Source organism: Cervus elaphus, chromosome 7 (genome assembly GCF_910594005.1).
Source record: "Cervus elaphus chromosome 7, mCerEla1.1, whole genome shotgun sequence".
Lineage (NCBI taxonomy): Eukaryota > Metazoa > Chordata > Mammalia > Artiodactyla > Cervidae > Cervus > Cervus elaphus.
In genome coordinates, this window is record NC_057821.1 from 12548166 (window position 1) to 12567447 (window position 19282).

At 44.7% G+C, this 19282-nt stretch overlaps 1 protein-coding gene across 1 annotated transcript in view; it reads left to right on the top strand.

The window, feature by feature from the left end:
• Nucleotides 1-338: 338 nt before the first annotated feature.
• Nucleotides 339-19282, top strand: part of CMTR1 (cap methyltransferase 1) — a 53046-nt gene continuing 34102 nt past the window's right edge. The window contains exons 1-6 of the mRNA XM_043907347.1: nucleotides 339-520; nucleotides 2542-2679; nucleotides 12781-12932; nucleotides 14418-14576; nucleotides 17398-17490; nucleotides 18930-19001. Of these exons, the coding sequence (XP_043763282.1) occupies nucleotides 2547-2679; nucleotides 12781-12932; nucleotides 14418-14576; nucleotides 17398-17490; nucleotides 18930-19001 (609 nt within the window). The 5' untranslated portion in view covers nucleotides 339-520; nucleotides 2542-2546. The remainder of the gene's footprint in view (nucleotides 521-2541; nucleotides 2680-12780; nucleotides 12933-14417; nucleotides 14577-17397; nucleotides 17491-18929; nucleotides 19002-19282) is intronic.

A 19282-nucleotide genomic window follows, 5' to 3' on the forward strand; every position in this document is an offset into this window, starting at 1 on the left:
GTGTGCCTTCAAACCATTTTACCCATTACCTCTCTAAACTTGTTCTTAATCTGTAAAATTAAGACAATGATGAGATTGAGAGAGGAGTTGATGCAATGCCACTTGGCTTTTTCTGTTTTTCACGTTTGTTTCTGGTCCTCTAGAGCCAGAAGACTAGATACCAGGTTACTCTCGCTTTTATGGTCCTTCCGCGTCGGGTCTTCTGCGCAGGCGCCCTGGACCGCCCCGGGGCAGGGTGGGGGTGGGGCGGGCCCGAAGCCTAGCAGGTCTTCCCCGGGGCCAGGGCCCGCGAGGGGTGGAGGGAATCAGGCTGCCCTGACGTCATCAGGCTGCGCGGCCCGCAGGGCGGGACCCGAGCGCGACAAGGCGGCCAGCGGACCGGGGCGGGCTAGTGGGGAAGCGAAACTGAGGGAGGAGGCGGCGGCTCTGGCAGTGGCTGGGCCAGGCCTGGCGGCGGCGGCATCGGCGGCCTAACCGCCCCCCCTCTCCGCTCCTTGGCAGGTTGCCCTCTTCCCTCAGCGTGAGTGCCGACGCGCGGCCCCGGGTGGGGGGGCGGCGAGCGGGCGGGCGCGCGGGGCTCAGCATCCTCACGTCCGCCGCCGCCGCCTTGGCCCCCGCGCTGGCGGTCGTGATCCTCGTCGCCCCTTCTCTCTCCCGTCCTCCCTTATACCCCCGTCTCTTCCCCCGCGCCCTGTCTCCAGTCCACCAGCCGCTGCTGACACGTCTCTGCGCACATATTCTTCACACAGTCACGTTGTCTACAAATGAGAAGGCTGGCCGGGGGGGCCGCGAGCTCATTTCTTCCCTCTCGTGATAAGGGGTGGCGGTGCGAAACCCAGGCCTGGGGAGATGGAAAGGGGATCTGAACCCCTTCCCTGGGAGAGCAGCGAGTCGAAGCCGGCCTTCTGCCTTCCTCTTAGGAGTTCCCTGCATTTTTATGGATGTGTAGGTCACTTGAGCTGTGGTGGGTAGGTCGGTTGTCTGCGCGGCCTTCCCCTCTCGGGCCTCAGTTCCTTGCAGTGGCAAAGGAAAGAGGGTTGGATAAGGTGGTTTGGAAGGTCCAAATCCAGGATGTGTAGGGGCGGAGCACCAGTGTCTCCTGCCTTTTGCACAGTTTCCACTCCTTTTCTTGCATCCATCTCAACACAGTTCTTGAGTTTCCTGTGCTTCAGTCTCCCCCAGAGGTGCTAGGAATCAGAGGGCCCTTAGCTTAGGTTATGGGCCTTGGAGGTGATGGTGGTGGTGGTTGCGGGGAGGGGTGGGGGGAAGCTTTTTAAGACCCTGCCATAAAGTTAAATGTAGCTCAGTTTGGTTTTGCTTTGTTTGTTCAGCATCTCCTGTTCTTCCTTCTTCCTCAGGATAGCTCCTGCCTGTGCCTAGTTAAGAGGCTGCCTCCTTAGAAAGGAGGAGATTGTGTGTTGGGTTGGCTGGCTCATCCTTGAGCTGGAGAGAAGTGAAACGTGATTCATGTTTGAATCACGAGAGATCAGTGATACCTTTGGATTTCAGCACTCTGTTGCTGTCCTGACCCATGCTGTTCACCTGCCCTTGTGCCCCGGCAGCTCCCCTTCCCCAAGGAGTTGCAGGCCAGCTGAGCACCCACCTGTTTGCTCTTATTTTTGAGTACTTTCTCTTTTCTGAGTCCTCTTATAGCCAACAGTTGTGTATAAACCACTCTGTTTTCACCTACTCTTGTTTTTCAATTTAATCATTCCTTGAGGAATGATTTCAGGAATCTCATTATTACTTCATTCCATCTCATTTCCCCCCTCCTGTTTGCTTCTCATACTTACCCACGGGCATGGATGATGGTCACACGTACCTCGCCTCCTTCCATTCTTTTTTTGTGGAGGCGGGTGCCTGTTCTTAAAATTGCTGGTTTTGTACCTGAGTCCTATGATATAATAAGTCTGGTCCCGCTGACTTTCCCACTCTTCCGTTTTTTCAGTCAAGTCAACCACTGCTTCCATTCCTTACTCCATTCAAAAACTTGGTCCCAATTCTCCCATGTTTTCAAATATCCTGAAGTAAACCAGAAACCAGTATTTGTATCATATTGTATGATCTCTTAATTTTCCTGGTGAAATAATGCGATGGAGCAGTCTTTCTGGGATGGTCTTTTCACCTTGAAAATAGTTGTTGATATTCATTAGGTTTCATGATTAATTTCCAGTGTACTTATTGTCACACGTGTCCCTTGTTGCATCAGAACTATAGAATAGCAAGTCCTTAAGGCCTTTTTTTCCCTTGTGGCTTGTGGAGTTGATCCATGACTTTTTAGTATTTGACACCAGTGGCCCAGAGACCTCTGGGTCTGTGAGCACCACATTTTCCAGTAAAACTGACAGCTCTTATTGAAAACCAGAGCTTGGCTAGCCTTCCTGGATATCCTTCTAAGGAAGACGCTGTTCAAGCACTGGCACTGGCAGCTATTTGGAGTTGCCAGCTTTCATCCCATTAATGGTTTACTCTCTGGAATTCCCTGCTGTGATCCTAGTGGCTCTGACCAGGGCAGCTGACTATCTGGATTTATGGTTGCAGTAACAATGAAGAGGAGAAATGATTCAGAATGCACTGCCCCTCTCAAGAAACAGAAGAAAAGAGTTGCTGAGCTTGCCCTGAACCTCAGCTCCACATCTGATGATGAGCCTCCCTCCTCTGTCAATCATGCAGCAAAAGGTAAGCTTGCTTCTGTGGTCAGAGATCACTGACCATCTGGCTGCTTGAATCCCTGATGCCTCAGTTGGGCAGAATACAGTCCACTGCCCCATGAGGAAAATTCGGCAAATTCTACTGAGATTATCGGCTGTAGACTTTCTCTTTTGCCATTCTCCTGTTGGGAGTTGGGAATGTGTTATAACTAAAATACTGGACTTTCTACAGGTGTGCCTTAGTTCTGTTGTGGCCCTTCAGTGAGTGGCACTTGCTGCCTTCAGCCAGGTGGATGTAGTGGTGAGCCTTGAGTGCCCCTTGCTCTCAGCTGTTAATGATCCTGGGGCTCTTTCACAGGGCTGGGCTCTTTGCTGTGGTGATCTGGCTTAATTTCCCTCAGGTTTTTGCATTCTGTTTTCTTAGTTCCCTTGGCAGTTATGGTCAGAAACACCCGAAGGAATGGGGCATCCCTGTGTTCACTGTTTGCATTAAGCTTTAAGGATTTCACTGATCTGGTTGAAACGACCATTTTACTTTGCTTGTTTTCCAGGGTTGCAGATGTTCAGTTTCCGCAGGTGCTTTCTGTGAAGCTTTCTGTCTCGGAGCTTGCCTGAAATACCAAACAATTAGCAGTAGCCGTGTTTGCATTTTCCTTGCGTTCCAGCTGTATTAACTCCTAACAGTACTGTGAACTGGGTAGCTTAAAACAACAGAAATATTTTCTCCAGACTTCTGGAGGCTGGAAGTCTAAAATGAAGGTTACAGCAGGGCCTCGCTCCCTCCCAGGGCTGTAAGAAAGAATCCTGCCTTGCCTCTTTTTGTTTCTGCTGCTGCTGCTGCTAAGTCACGTCAGTCGTGTCCAACTCTGTGTGACCCCATAGACGGCAGCCCACCAGGCTCCCGTCCCTGGGATTCTCCAGGCAAGAACACTGGAGTGGGTTGCCATTTCCGTCTCCAGTGCATGAAAGTGAAAAGTGAAAGTGAAGTTGCTCAGTCGTGTCCGACTCTTTGCGACCCCATGGACTGTAGCCTACCAGGCTCCTCCGTCCATGGGATTCTCCAGGCAAGAGTATTGGAGTGGGGTGCCATTGCCGTCTCCTTGTTTCTGCTAGTTGCTGGCAATTCCTGGTGTTCTTGCAGCAGCATAACTCCAGTCTTTGCCTCTGTGTGTGTCTGTGTTCAAATTTCCCTCTTCTTAGGAGGATAGCAGTCATTGGATAAGGGCCCACCCGAATCCAGTATGACCTCATCTTAATTCGATTATATCTGCAGAGACCCTCTTTCCAAATGCCATGTTCCCAGTGCTGAGTGGATATGATGTTTTGGACACCCAGTACCCCCAGCAGTCTTGCATTTTGTATCCTTTGCTGGATCAATGGTAAATTGAAATGAAATTTGGTAACAGATTGGTGACTGAAATAGTGTGAAGCATCCCCTTGAGGGTTATAGAAAATACAGTTTATTCTCAAGAGGCTGGCTAATTGAAGGGCAGTTACTCATCAGGTGTACTGAGTAGCTGGTCCAGAAGGGAGGAACTTGACAGACCTTGCAGACAGCTAATGAAGCATTTGGTGCGGCCTTGATCCCTGCTAGATAAGAGACTCTTCTTATAACCTTCTGTGTGGGGATAGGTGCGCCTTTAAAGTTGTCACAGATTTTAGGGTGGGTGGGAAAGGGTTTATGTCACTGAGATTGCTAATTTGGGAAGGCAAAAATATATTGGGCGAATCGGTTCTGGCAACTGTTGAGGAAGGGGATTTTGCTTATCACCTGGGATCTGAGCAACTTGAAGGTAGAATCTTCAGTCTTGAGCAGGAGAAATGGCCTGCATGGGGGAAAGGGAATGTGTGCCTAGGGGAATACTTAGGTGGTGGAGGCATCTGGTCCTAAGTGGATCTCAGGGGACATTTGCTCTCAAGAGAATGACTCCCAGGAGATGAAGGTGTATACTTAACACTCTTTTTTTTTTTTTCTTAACACTCTTTCAAGGGAAACAGTCTAATTTAAATTTCAAGCTTTTAAAAATGTGACTGTGAATTGCGATTATCCCCCCTCCCTTCCATTCTCCCACAGACTCCCCTTAATTCTGCCAAATGGCTTTAACCTTTTCAGAAGTAGCACCGTATGACTCAGTCAGGTTTGACTGTTTCTGTTGTGTATACAGAATGGAAATCTAGAGGTGGCCAGTATGTTGTATATGTCTGGCAATAGGTCATTTGGTCCCCTTGATTTGCAGAAAAATGAGGCAGAGGCAAACATTGTTAACTTCCGCGGTGAGCTTATCTTAGGGGGGGGCAGTTCCACAGAAAACTCTGAGGATGAGTGTCTGGTGTCTTCATCAGCAAGACTGCTGTCTGTGCCCCTCCCCCTGCCGCCACATGCCTGGCATGGAATAAATGGCTCAGTACATGGGAATGACAGAGGATGAGATGGTTGCATGGCATCACCGACTCAATGGACATGAGTTTGAGTAAACTCCAGGAGTTGGTGATGGACAGGGAGGTCTGGCATGCTGCAGTCCGTGGGGTCGCAGAGTCGGACACGACTGAGCAGCTGAACTGAACTATTTACTGAATAGAACTGATGGAAAGCAACAGTGGTATCTTTTCTAAAACCCTTAAAATGCTTCACCTCTTTGATTGTGCCCACCCCTGTTCCAGTCTGCAGAGGATCATTTCATTGAGTACTTTCCATTAATATCATCTCCTTCTGTGTTGATTTCTCTCAGACATCCCCTGGACAGTGTGCTCTGGTAGTTTTCTGTCTTCCCCAGAAACTGCATATCCCCTGAGAGCTCTCTGTGGCTTTCCTGTTCAAGACACTGCATTAAAGCAGGTGTGTTTCCTCTACAACTGCTTCTACCTGGACATACTGTTGAATAGATGATTGAAAAATGCTCTTTAGGGAGTTCAGATAGAAAAACAAAAAATCAGTAGTTGTTGTTTCTGTCTGCCTGGGCCTTGTTTGTGCTTCTTTTGCTAGATCAATGTGGTGACTCATTAATAGGTCTATTTAGTTTAATCAGTTTGTTTATTTTGCATTATTGACAGGGTAGCTGCATTGCCAGTCTGAGACTGACGTCTGACCAGACTAAAGAAGAAAAGGGATGTTGTTGTCATGACCACTGGGTCATCGTGTGTTGAGTATTTTGAGAGGAGTTTGAAGGCATTTTCAAGCCTAAATAAACTTGGAAATTAAGCAAAGAGGGGCAGATGGCAGTCATTTTGTTCTTATCCTGGATAAGTTGGTCTAGACCCCAAGACAATTTCCTTTTCTCCTCAGCTGCTCATCTTGTGTGGGCTCCCAGCCCTCCCATAGTGTGTTGTTCTGGAAGTTGCTGGGCCCCTTCAGCCGAAAGTGCCTTCCCCTCCACCAGGTTTAATTCTTCCCTAAATAGGCTATTTCCCCTGAAACACCATCGTTTTCCTGTCAGCCCAGATTCATGACCTTAATCAAAAACTTCCTTTATCGGTATCTGTTTAAATTGCTCTAACGAGTTACCATTTGTCTGGCATGAAGGAGAAATTGAGTCTTTAAACAGGAGTGAGTGTATTCCACAGCAGTTGTTAGGCAGGATGTGATGTTTATTGAAGTACGTAATTTATTCTTCTGCATCCGTGTGCTGCTCACCTTGACCATTAGTGTTGGAGCTGTCCCTCCTTGTGTGTTGTCCCTGTCATTTTTAATCCTGACATGTTTGACCTGCTGTTATATTATGAAAAATTCTGTCAGTAGCTGGGAAACCTCTGATTCTTCTCTAAAATAAACCTCTTGTCTTTAAAATGATTTAAGAGTAATGATTTCTATCAGGTAGCGAAGAAATCATAAGTGAAATGCGGAAGAATGTCTTGGGCTCTTGGGTAGGTTTTAGAAGGGAAGCTCCTGGGGAGTAAATGGGAATGCCACCCAGCTTTGGCAAGTTCTTAATGAAACTCATGATTTTAATAGACCGACCTTATTACTCCTGTTAATTTATATCCTCATTATAAGATTGTCTGATCAATATTTGCCAAATTCCTACCAGTCTTGGGTGGCTAAACTTCCTCTTTAGCTCCTGCTGCAGCCGAGACAGGTGTCTTCTTTTCATCTGAAAAGAGTGGCCCCAGAGACCCAGGGGTGAAAATGAGTAGTGGCCGTGGCAGTTTGTGGACATCAAGACTGTTCCAGGGCACTTGGCTTTAATGGTGTCAGGCTAAGAACAGGCTTTAAATAGCACATGAAATAGAGAAATAAGGCTTATCTGCTAATCTAGCACACTTCTCCATCTCACAAAGAAAAGCCTAGTCGGATATTTTAGCTCCCCTCAACCTCATTCTCAGACCCTGGGCGGGACAGCTGTACTCTAGGTGACACCTTGGAAAGAGGAATGGTGTGGAAAGATCTTTGTGCTAGAGTCCAGGAATATTGCACCCGAGCCACCACGGATTTGCCCAGTGAGCCCTGCACCCAAATTTGGTTCTCCCTGTCATTTTGGCCCAAAAATGTTATGAAGACAAAACAAAAGATCTCTCTCTCTTTGGGATCTGAGGGTGGCAGGAGCCCTGCATGCCCGGGAATGGTAATCATACTGTTGATGGGTGCCCACTGATGGATCCTTAAGCAAACCTAACAGCCTGGCAGCTCCCTAGAGCTGGACCAAGGGCACATTGTCTTGTGAGAAGGATACCAGGCTTTCCTCACCTTTATATAGATAGATGTGTGTGTCTCCAGATGGCTGGTGAAAGAAATAACAACTGATGTAACATTGTAGCTTCTAGGCTAGCTGGTCCCAGGATCCCTGGGCTTCCCTGAGAAACTTGAGGGCTGTGCGCAGAGAGCTGCCCCTCCTGAGCTGTACAGATTAGAGGCAGGGAAGCAGCCGAGGAGAAAGACGCTGCCCTTGGGAAGCTCAGCGCTTCAGCGTGTGGGAGCTCTGCTGGGCGCACATCTCTCCTCTGCATGGGTGATGAGCGGCCCAGGCTTAGTCTTGAGCTGCTCAGGTCTTTCCCCTCATATCTGCTGCCCTCTGAAGATTACTCTGGAAACAAATTCTGCACAAGGCTTATTGAATGAGACTTTATTTCCTTATCGTTTTTTTTCTTTAACCCTAATTTTGAAACTAATAATATATTCTTATTTCTTACACAGAAAATGCAGAAAAGGCAAGACAGAAAATAAATATCACCATACCTCTCAGTTTCCATGGTTACTCATTGTTAACGTTCTGGGTCTTTCCTTCTGAGTAGCACTCTGTGATGTGTGCTGCATTGGCCCACGTAAGCATGTCGGCTCCTTGTTGAGGGAATTGGAGAGTTACCTTAAGAGGACGAAGGCCGATCTGGTGCCTCTCATTCAGGGATTTTCTCAGCCAACATTCCTCCTCAGAATCCAGACTTTTGGTTTTAAGTTTATTCTAATTTTTTCACACATGCTCACCTGCTTTTCTTTTGCAGAATGTTATATATACTTAAAAATGCATGTTTATCTTAGCTGTTGGATTTTTAAGCTCTCTGGGAGTAGGATTGATACTTTTGGATAGTACTCCATTGTATACAACATGGGCCGTTTATAAAAACAGGTCCTGAACCAAAGTTGTTGTCTGATCTATTAAACAGTATAAGGTGTCCTTTTTTGGCCTTCTGGGGTACAGGGTGCTAAAGAGTAGTTCAAGGGGAACACAGTTCTCTGTTAGGATATAGGTATTCCATCTTCATGCTTAAATTTTTTGTTGAACCTTAAAAAACTTTTTTAAGACTTCATTTTATTTTTTTTTTTAGAGCAGGTTGTTTCACAACAAAATTGAAAGTAGAAAGGACCTCCTACACCCCCGCCCCTGTGTGTACAGCCTCCTCCATTACCAACATCTCTCTCAGGAGTGCTATTTGTTAGAATTGATGAACCAGTGCTGACACAACTTTATGGTTCACTTTTGATGTTGTACACTCTGTATTTGAACAAATACTAGATTGGTGCAAACGTAATTGCAGTTTTTGTATTGTTGAAATTTGCCATTTGATACTGGAGTACATTCTTAACAAATGTGATATTATATATCATTTTAATGCACATTTCTCGCTTTTTTTTTTTTTTGCTAATGTCTTTTTACTTGCTGTTTATCTTTACTTTTTGGACTATGGAAATGATGTTAGACAAAAAGCAAATTCGAGCTATTTTCTTGAGTCTGAAGTCATAAAGCAGTGGAGACAATGCGCAACATCATCAACACATTTGGCCTAGAAACTGCTAGTGAATGTACAATGCAGTGGTGGTTCAAGAAGTTTTGCAAAGGAGACAAGAGCCCTGAAGATGAGGATCATAGTGGCTGGCCATTGAAAGTTGATAACGACCACCTGAGAATGGTCATCAAAGCTGATCCTGTTACAGCTACACAGGTTGTCAAAGAACCTAGCGTCTGCCATTCTGTCTTCATTTGGTATTTGAAGCAAATTGGAAAAGTACAAAAAGTCAGTAAGTGAGTGCCTCATGAGCTGACTGCAAATCAAAAAAATTGTCATTTTGAAGTGTCGTCTTCTCTTATTCTATGCAACAGCAATGAACATTTCTTGATCAGATTGTGATGTGTGATGAAAAATGGATTTTATGTGATAGCAATAACCAACTCAGTGGTTGGACTGAGAAGCTCTAAAGCACTTCCCAAAGCCAAACTTGTACCAGAAAAATCTCATAGTCACTGTTTGGTGGTCTGCTGTCCATCTGATCCACTACAGCTTTCTGAATCCCAGTGAAACCATTACGTCTGAGAAGTATGCTCAGCAAATCGATGAGATGCACTGAAAACTGCAACGCTTGTAATTAGTATTGGTCAACAGAAGGGGCCCGATGCTTCACCACGACACCTGACCATATGTCACACAACCAGTGATTCAAAAGTTGAACAAATTGAGCTACTGAGTTTTGCCTCATCCACCATACCCCTTCTTTAAGCTGTCAATGACTTTTTGCAGGGAAAATGCTTCCACAACCAGTGGGAGGCAGAAAATGCTTTGCAAGAGTTTGTTGAACCCCAAAGCATGGATTTTTATGCTACAGGAATAAACCAACTTCTCAATGGCAAAAATGTGTTGGTTGTAATGGTTCTTATTTTGATGAATAAAGATGTGTCTGAGCCTCGTTAATAACGGTTTTAAAATTCATAATCCAATACCACAATCATTTTTGCCCCAACCTAATATATAATGGCATGTATCCTTCCCTGTATTTCTGAGGGCTGGTTGTCTTACACCACATGTTTGAGGCATTGTAAGAAGGAATGTCCTAAGGGCTTGTACACTCAGTAGATGCTAGGCAAAGATGACAACTGGGTGCCAGTTCTTTAAATTCACTATAGTGAGTATCTAGTTCATTGGTTTTAATGCAAAGCCTCAGTTCAAGTGTTAGAGACAGAAGGTTAATTGTGGCACAGTCCTTGCTTCCTAGGAGTGACTGTGTCCAGTGGGGTGGCATGTGGTAACTAGCTCTCAGGCAGTGTGATGAATGCTGTGCCGACAGTGTGAATACTGGTGCTACTGGAGCTCCGTGGAAGGGAAAGTCAGGCCTGGGTGCTAGGGAAGACTGCGCGGTTTTCTGAATGTCAACCCTTTGCGACTCTGTGTTTTCACAGGGAGATGGATGGATCAGTGCAGACCGGCTTTAGAATTAGAATGTAATTCTCAAGTTATGAATACCTGTATAAAGCCCATTTTGGGTATATAGAGAATTTTTTTAAATGGCTGTCTTTTGTGCCTTTCCTCAAATACTTCCCACAAGCAGCCAAACTTTGAGTCAACATCTCTTCTCAAGGACCGCCTTTCTTTCTTAAAAGAATTGTGCTATGTTGCTAAGTTAGGGTTGTTTTTTTTTTTTTCTTAACATTTATTTAAAATTTTGATAGCTAATACAGTGACATGGTTCATAAATAAAAAAATATAAAAGATAGCTACTATAAACTCTAGTAATATAAAAATAGAAGTCAGGCTTCACTTTTTCCACTTGTTCCAAGTAATCATTTTGGTATTCTTTCACTGTGCCTCAACCCCACATGTGTGGCTAGTCACTTTTGTTGGTCTTGTATATCTTGCCTTCCAAAAGCTCTTTTTGTAATTACAAGAAATAAAAATTTTATTCTATTTTATTCTTACTGTCCTTTTTGAGAACATGAAAGTTAGGATGCCATGCTCATGAATATGGTCTCAGTCTTCTGTTATCCAGTTGACAACGTGTCTTGGTGGTCTCATCATTTCAATACATAGAGTGGAGGTTCCCAAGTTTTCTTGGTTCTTGACAGTCTTAGAGTTGCTTTAACTTTTTTCACTATGCCCTTAAAATACCAAAAGAAATACCTAACAGGTTTGTTAAGTATTTAGGTCTAAATAGCAAGCATTTATATCCTAATAACTACGAGATGTTTGCAAGAATAATATTCATAAATTGAAGAAATTAAAAAATTTTTATTGTGGGCTGCACTGGATTGTTGTTGCTGCATGCAGGCTTTCTCTAGTTGTGACGAGTAGGAGCTGCTCTTCCTTGCGATGAGAGGGCTTTCCCTGCAGTGGCTTGCCTTGCTGCAGAGCACTGGCTCTGGGAGGAAGGGGCTTAGTTTTCCGGCACCATGTGGAATTCTCCCAGATCAGAAATTGAACCTGTGACCCCTGCATTGACAGAGGGAGTCTTATCTACTGTTCCACCAAAGAAGTCCCCAGAATTTTATTCTTAAATAAGCATAGTTGCCTATTAATGAGATTTGTATACTTTTGAGCATGGTACAGCTTCTTTAACCTTGGGATCAGATTGAACACTACCACTGTCATTTCATGTTCTGCATTCCTCCTGGCTTGCAGTTTATACCATTTTCAGTGGGAATATGCAGAAATTGTTTACCAGATTTTTTTTTCTTTGTTCACTTTGTGCACCATGGAGGATCTTCATTCCCTGATCAGGAGTCGAACCCCTGCCCCCTGCAGTGGAAGCCTGGAGTCTTAACCACTGGACCACCAAAGTAGTCCCCTGTTTAACTGATCTTTGAGATAGAATTTATTTCCAAATTTGGGTGGGTTTGCCTAAGAAACTACCTGAATAAAACTATATTGGGTTGAGATATCTTTTTCTGTTTTTTGGCCATGCCATGCAGCTTGCTGGATCTTAGTTCCCTGACCAGGGATCGAACCTGGCAATGAAAGCACTGAGTCCTGACTACTAGATTGCCAGGGAATTCCTTAAAATCTTCTAAGAGGTTCACATATCTATCAAAGAGAAGGAAAGATGCAGTTATAGTGATTATCTAGACTGTGGCTTTTCCCACCTTTGGCCAGGAGACAGGTAACCCACCACTTCTAGTAGCTGCTAAGGTGGGTCTTATTTGGAGTCTTTGGGCAACAAAATTGCTGACAAATGATGCTACTGGCTGGACTCACCCAGGCTGGCAGCTCCCTGCTGGAGCCTTCAGTTGCGGCTCCTCTTTTCCCTGCCTCAGTGCGGCTGCTTGAACCCCCGTCTTCCCTGTCTTCCCTCTCTTCCTCCTCTTTCTTTCCTATCCCCACCTCCCCCTTCACTTCTTCCCTTCTCTTCCCCCACTTTCACTCTGTGAGCCAGCTCTTCTCTGGGGCTGTGCTGTAGCCACCCGCCGCCCCCCCCCCCCCCCCCCCGCCCCCGCCAAAAGTTTGACGGACCATGAAAACAGGAAGCTAGGAGGTAGACAATCGCAAACTATGATAGATAGTCCCCATGATAGAATTGTTGAAAATGAAAACAGGTATCAGTGTTTGGAAACTGATGTTCAACTAATAAATAGCAGAAATAATAATCTCATCGTTAATAAATTTTTTATTTGACAATGTGCTCCCAAATAACATTTTTTCACGTAATCTTCAAACATTTCTATGAGGAAGGTATTGTCATCCCAGTTTTGTAAGAGATGGGAAAGGAAGACATATTTTGAACTCCCATTGTGTGTCAGATACCCTTAGGAAACTTCAGTGGCCTTGCCCAAGATTACACAGTTTGTAAGAGGTAGAGAATACATTTGACCTGGGTCACTTAATGAACTTTGTGTGTGCAATGCATGTACCGAACACTAGTTGTATAAATGAAACTTTTTTAGAGGCTATATTGTGCCATAAACACACCAAAACATTTTCTTTTTTTCTTTTCCAGCATCTGCTACAAGCCTAAGTGGGTCTGACAGCGAGACTGAGGGGAAGCAACGCAGCTCGGACTCTTTCGACGATGCATTCAAGGCAGACTCTCTTGTGGAGGGAACTTCCTCTCGCTACTCCATGTATAACAGTGTGTCCCAGAGGCTCATGGTATGTCAGCGCTTGGGTTGGGTTTCTAAAGCTCTACCAGCAGAAGGAGAGGAGGGAAGCCATGTTGGCAGGAGAAGCAGCAAAGCGAGGGTGTAAGTTTTCCCTCTGCTTACCAGCTGCTGTAGTTCAGCAGAGAGCGCGTAACCCCTTCTTGATACACGTATCACATTTGAATCATCCATGGGAAGCGGCTGTTCAGACCTGCTTCTCCTGTCCAGAGCTGGGGCGGCCTTTGGTCTCCTTAGTAGTGAGTTCTTATGAGCATGTGTGAGCACGTGGATGTGTGTTGGTGGGTAAGGAGGCTTCATGCTGAGATTTTTGCTCTAGTGAGTGATCTTTAAAAAAATGACTAAAATCCTGCTCACTCCCAGATTCCTAAAATAAATGGGAGTAGAGCTGTCTTCTATGTTAACTTCCAAAAGAGGGCCCAGTTTTCCTTTCCACCTTCAGTACCCTGTTGATATACCACAGGAGGAAGGTGGAAGAAAAGACTTGCTTACTTCTCTTATCAGACTTCAGTATATGTGCAAAGGTCAGGGAAATCCAAGTTTGTCTTCTGTCTAGCTTCGCGAATATTACAGTTGACGTCTCCGTTTTCTGTTGGAGTCATTTAAGAATGAGAACTGCTACTTCTGAAGTCCCAGTCAGGATTCTGATTTGGGGGCCAAAAGCTTGGGGGAAGTGGGAGATGGGAAGGTTGGTGACTCGGACTCTGACCTGGGGAAAGGTCTGTGGCTACTGTGGGAATTCCATCCAGCCGCTGAGCCCGTAGTGCCCCTTCCACAGGGAATACAGGCCTCTAGAGGGACAGGGCTTTAGGGCTGGGGTTCTTTTATTGGACAAGGGTATGTGGGTTTGGGGTTTTAGGGATATGTAACTGGGCCCAGGACGCTAGTGTAAGCTTTTTAGTTAGTTGTGACATTTAAACAGATGTTTCTGTCCTGTCTTAGAGTACCTTCCATACCTCAGTTTTACATGAAGTGATTTTTCAGTTAATCTCTTGATTAAGTGGGCTCCTTCAAGCCCTCATTGTCCTTCCCTAGTAAGGCCATTTGACTGGTTAAGGGTAAGGTTTAGAAGTTGCCGCTGGAAGCAGTTCCATTTTAAATTATGTTCTCTTTATCAGCTCTGCTCTAGATCTACTTCTCACTTAATCAGATAAATTAGCTGGAAGGGTAGTTGTGCAAATGTCCAGTGAGATTCATTATGTACTCCTGGTGCCTTTAATTACAGCTATGAGGTCCCTTCTCATTTATCCAACTTGTGGTTGCCCTAGACTTTTCACCCCCAGAATAGACAGCCACAGGGCTCACAATCAAACTGCAGTTATTAGGCTAGAAGGAAAACTTTAGGCCTTACTCATTTATATTTCTCACAATTTAATACAGTGTCTGACACAGTAGAAGGACTGAATAAATGTTTATTTATGTAAGTGCTCCACTTCTGTTTGCTTATATAAATGCACCATTTACGTCTCTTTTTCAGGCCAAGATGGGCTTCAAGGAAGGTGAAGGATTGGGTAAATACAGCCAGGGTCGGAAGGACATCGTTGAGGCCTCTAATCAGAAAGGTCGACGAGGCTTGGGTCTGACACTGCAAGGCTTTGACCAAGAGCTGAATGTGAACTGGCGAGATGAGCCAGAGGTACCTCGTATGGGGAGGAGACGGGAAGGCCATTTATGTCTTTATGAAACCATATTAACAAACTAGAAGTCCCCAGAGGCAGTATGATCAGGGTGGTTAGTGGGGATTGGAACTAGTTTCTTACATGGACGATATGGGGGTGTTCAAAATGGAAAAGAGGAGCCTAGGGGAGATACAGTGGGCTATGGATTTGTTTCCTGTTGCTTTGTATAAGACTGGGTCTAAGACCAGTGGGTAGAAGATACAGAAAGGCAGAGTGTCTCCACAAAGAACTTGAATAAATAGATACAGCTTTTCACCAGTGATGAACATGCCTGAGGAGGTAGTGAGCTCCCTCTGCTGAAAGGATTCATGTGAGCCAAATGAGGACCACTCTCCCATTGTGTGAGTAACTGGATCAGGTACCCTCCAAGGTCCTTGCACCTCCTCAAGTTTATGATATCCTGATTTTAAATAGGTGTTTGTTTATGCCAAATAGCTTTTCTCTTGTGGGTTTATTCTGCTTATCTCCTTGAGTGTGAGTTTGTTTTAATCCTGAATATCTAAAGAGATTCCCTCTGATGGTACAGATAATGTTGAAATTTTTTTTTTGAAAGTTTATTTTTATTGATTTACTTATGCCCTACTTTATTCCACAGAGGATTTGAAGTGAGTATAATAAAAGTATCTAAAAATAATGATAAAATGTTACCATTATAGAGTTGAAACTAGAGAAAATGAAATACAAATGTCTAGCCTTCCATATAGTTGCTTAAGTTGAGCTTCAAATGTTGCTCTGAACTCTGGAAAATGGATATTTTGTCTCCCTGTTGTTCCAGTTCAGCAAAGAAGTTCTGTGAACCTGTGCATGATAAAAGCCTAATAAAGTGTCAGAGTAAGATGCTAACAAACCAGGAGTTGATGGATTCTGAGAGTGTTCCTGCTGTGTTGCCTTGTAGTCATAAGGAGATGCGACAATGCAAAATAGGCAAATACTGATCACTGGGGCTAGATGTAGGTTTATGCCTCCGAACTCCTTGGTATTTTCCATGTCCTCATTTATCTAGAGTGGGTGAAAAGTCCCTACCCTCCCAATAGGGCAGAATTAGAACTAACTTTGCTAAACTTGGAATCTGAAATTTGCTCATAAAATCTGTTTTTAATAGAGACAGGCTATTGAAAAAAAGGGGGTTTTTTTTGACCCTGTTACATGGCTTGTGAGATCTTAGTTCCCTGACTGGGGATTAAACCCTGGCCATGCCAATGAAAGCGCCAAGTCTTAACCACTAGGGAATTCCATGAATAATTTTTTTTGAGGCAAGGCTGACCTAATCACCATTTACCATAATTCACTTTTTCTTCTTAAAGATATTCTTTTGGTTAAGAGTTTGCCTCAACTATTTGTTGGTGGCCACTTCTTTCTGTTTGTTTTTGTTTTAAAATTTAAATCAGTTTGCTTATTTTTGACCATGCCAGCTCATGTGGGATCTTAGTTTCCCAACTAGGAATCAAACCTGTGCCCCCTACAGTGGAAGCACAGTGTCTTAACCACTGGATCACCAGGGAAGTCCCACTTCTTTAAGGCAGTTGAGTCTGGGTGGCCTGAGGTGAACGTCCGGTTCCTGGAGGCACTGCATGGAGAATGCTCAGTGGCACTGCTGTCCAGGAATATGGAGTGCAAGGTGTGGAGCTTCAGACAGAGTGCACTTTGTGGTAGCCGTAATGGTCAGACTTCCATGGGGAGGTTGAATCTGCTATTCCTCTCCAAAGGAGCATCCATACTGTGTATGAGCTTCTTTGTAGAGGTTATCATTCACAACTTTTATACCTAAACGGACCGGCTTTGACCAACAAGAGAAGCCATGATTCATTGCTAGATTCATTGACAAAAGTTTTCAGTAATTTTTCTTTTAAACTTTTTCTCTGTTGATGGTAGTTGGCTTGCCCTCAAGACCTTGCATTGAGATACCATTTTATGCTTTTCAGAGCATGTAATATTACCTTTAATCTCATTGCTTCAATTCGCAATGGTGAATCTCTTCTCCACACTTGCTTGGAGGGAAAATGTTGAGCTGCCAATGCAGGTTAGCCACCGATTTAGGTTTTTTTTTTTTTGTTTTTTCGATTTAGGTTTTATAATCGTTGTCTCTTCAGCCCTGTGAACTTAGTTCTGGATGCACGTTAGAATCACCTGGTGACCTCTAAAAATGTCCTTATACCCAGTCCCCACTTGAGACCAGCAGAATCATATACTCTGAGGGGGGGGCCCAGGCATTAGTACTTTTTAAAAGGTCTGCAGATGATGCTAAGTGTGGCCAGGATGAAAACCACTGTTTTAGCTTGGTGAGGAAAGTAACTGAAAAATTCAGAGGAAGCAGCACTAGAGAAGCCAGTTTCTACTGTGTCTTGCAATAAAAGGCATCGGGAAGTGAGGCTCGTTGCACTGTCTTCCTGATGTAATTACCTTGTAGACTTGTGTTCTTCTCTGCGTCCCCACTGCTCTGATTATAGGCCACCTGCATTAAGGATCATGTCTTTTTACCTCTGTGTACTGAGCACTTAGTCCGCAGTAGGTGTTCATCAAATAATATTGGAACAAATGAAAGAAACTTTGAAAGTTGGAGAAGTTTCTTAGAATTCAAACCAGAATTGGCCCTGGCCTTTAGAAGTTGAACTTCAGAATCCTGGCTCAGTTCTTAGATCTGACACTCCCACTGGCCTCAGCATCCTGGACACTTCTCACTCTGAGCCCCTCGATCGTTTTGGGGAAAGCCCTGGTGAGTTGGGGCATGGCCCTGAGGGTCTGCCTTACCTGACTTACTTGCCTGTCTTTTGTTTGTAGCCCAGTGCCTGCGAGCAGGTGTCATGGTTCCCAGAATGTACCACTGAAATTCCTGACACTCAGGAAATGAGCGATTGGATGGTTGTGGGGAAGGTAGGCGTTCAGGAAAATGTACTCTGAATTCTTGACACTTCTGACATTTCTCCTCCTCAAATCAGGTGTGTGTATCTGTATACTTACAGTTTAAGAAAAGTGTGAATCTGAGCTTTCTGGCAGGAATAAAGCTGCATCAAGAGGGTGTCAGGAGCTTCATGAATATACCCCTGGGAGATGTGGCACACAGGGCTTTTTTCCTCCTAGTCATTTACCTTGCAAGGCAGCACAAAATGCATAACTTCTGTCTTCCTCTTGGATGCTTTTTAGAGAAGCTTATTATACACCTGTATATATTCTGGTCACTGCTGGGCACTGTTCCAGGTAGATAAAAAGGACTACCTCTGTCCTCAGAAAAGAATGAGGGAGTTGTTACTAAAGGAATTTGTTTATTCTCTTTCTGTAAAATTGTAAGAGTTAAGTATATATAGTTTTACCAGATTAGCATGTTCCAGAGAGCAGTTCTCAAAGTGTAGGGACTTCCAGGAATCTCCATGACCCTTTCAGAGGGTCTCCAAGGCAGTTATTTTCATGATTCTGACAAGTTATTTGCCTTTTTCATTCTCATTCTCTTACAAGTGTCCTGTGAAGTCTTCCAGAAGCTATGACATGTGATATCACATGTTGAGTGCACATGTGGACAGGAGAATCTCACTGTCTTGTAGTAAGCTGGATGCTGAGAGCTTTGCAAAAATGGAACACAGTGCCACTCTTCTCAATCTTTTTTTTTGGAATATAGTTTTCATACACGTTTATTTATATTAATATAACATTCATTTAAACTGAACTAGTAAATATTTACATCTCGGTTTTAACTTATATTAAGGTATATAAACACACACACACACGCAAATATACACATCTGTCTCCCACAGAAGCAAAAGCTGTTTGGGATCCTCAGTGATCTTACAGAGTGTAAAACCTGAGAATACCGAGTTTGAGCACCACTGATTTAGAGGCAGCCTCACTCATACATGACGCTGAACTCTCATCCCCGTGAGGCTCCCACACCCTTGTTTTCTGTGACGCTGCCAAGTCAGTGCCTGAGGTCCTGCCTTCATACTCATCACGGAGCAAGAGGCTTCCTGGTTGAAGGACAGCCTCTGTCATTTGGGGTGTTCCCAAATGCCCCCCATCCTTCTGCCCCCACGCTCTAGGGACAGACAGCTTGGGTGTCTCCTCCCTGTTTGCTTTTCTCAGCCTCAGTGTTCACGAGTCTTGTATCCATATGGTGCTTTCGGGGGAGCCCCAGGGGGCTGCTCCTTCTCGCGGCTGTCTGGAGCTGAGCCGGAGGGATTTAGGCTTTTCCATTCCCCGTCCCTCAGGGGTTGACATTCTCTGGCAGGGACTGCTCTGCTCACTCAGAACCCTGGTTTCCCCCCCCCACCCCCAGATGGGGTCACATGTGGTCATTACGGGTTGTTTTCTTCTCCCTGCAGAGAAAGATGATTATTGAAGATGAAACAGAGTTTTGTGGGGAAGGCCTGCTTCGCAGCGTGTTGAAGTGTAAGGTAAGGCCTCGTGGCTAGAGCTGGCGCTGAAGATTTTGTATGAGTGTTGTGCTGGGCTTTTCTTGTTCTTTTGAGTTGGTTGTGGGGAAGCTGAAATTTAGCTAAGATTTTTTTCCTGGAGAGCAGATGTCAGTCTGGCGTGTTTCTGTGAGACGTCTTTTTTCCTGGTGACTCCCCTGCCCCGCAGTGTTGTTCTGTCCCTGTGGTCAGTAGCCAGGAAGGGAACCACTTAATTTCAGTGGGTGGGTTCGTCGTAATCCTGAAGCGGGGCTGGCATAGTG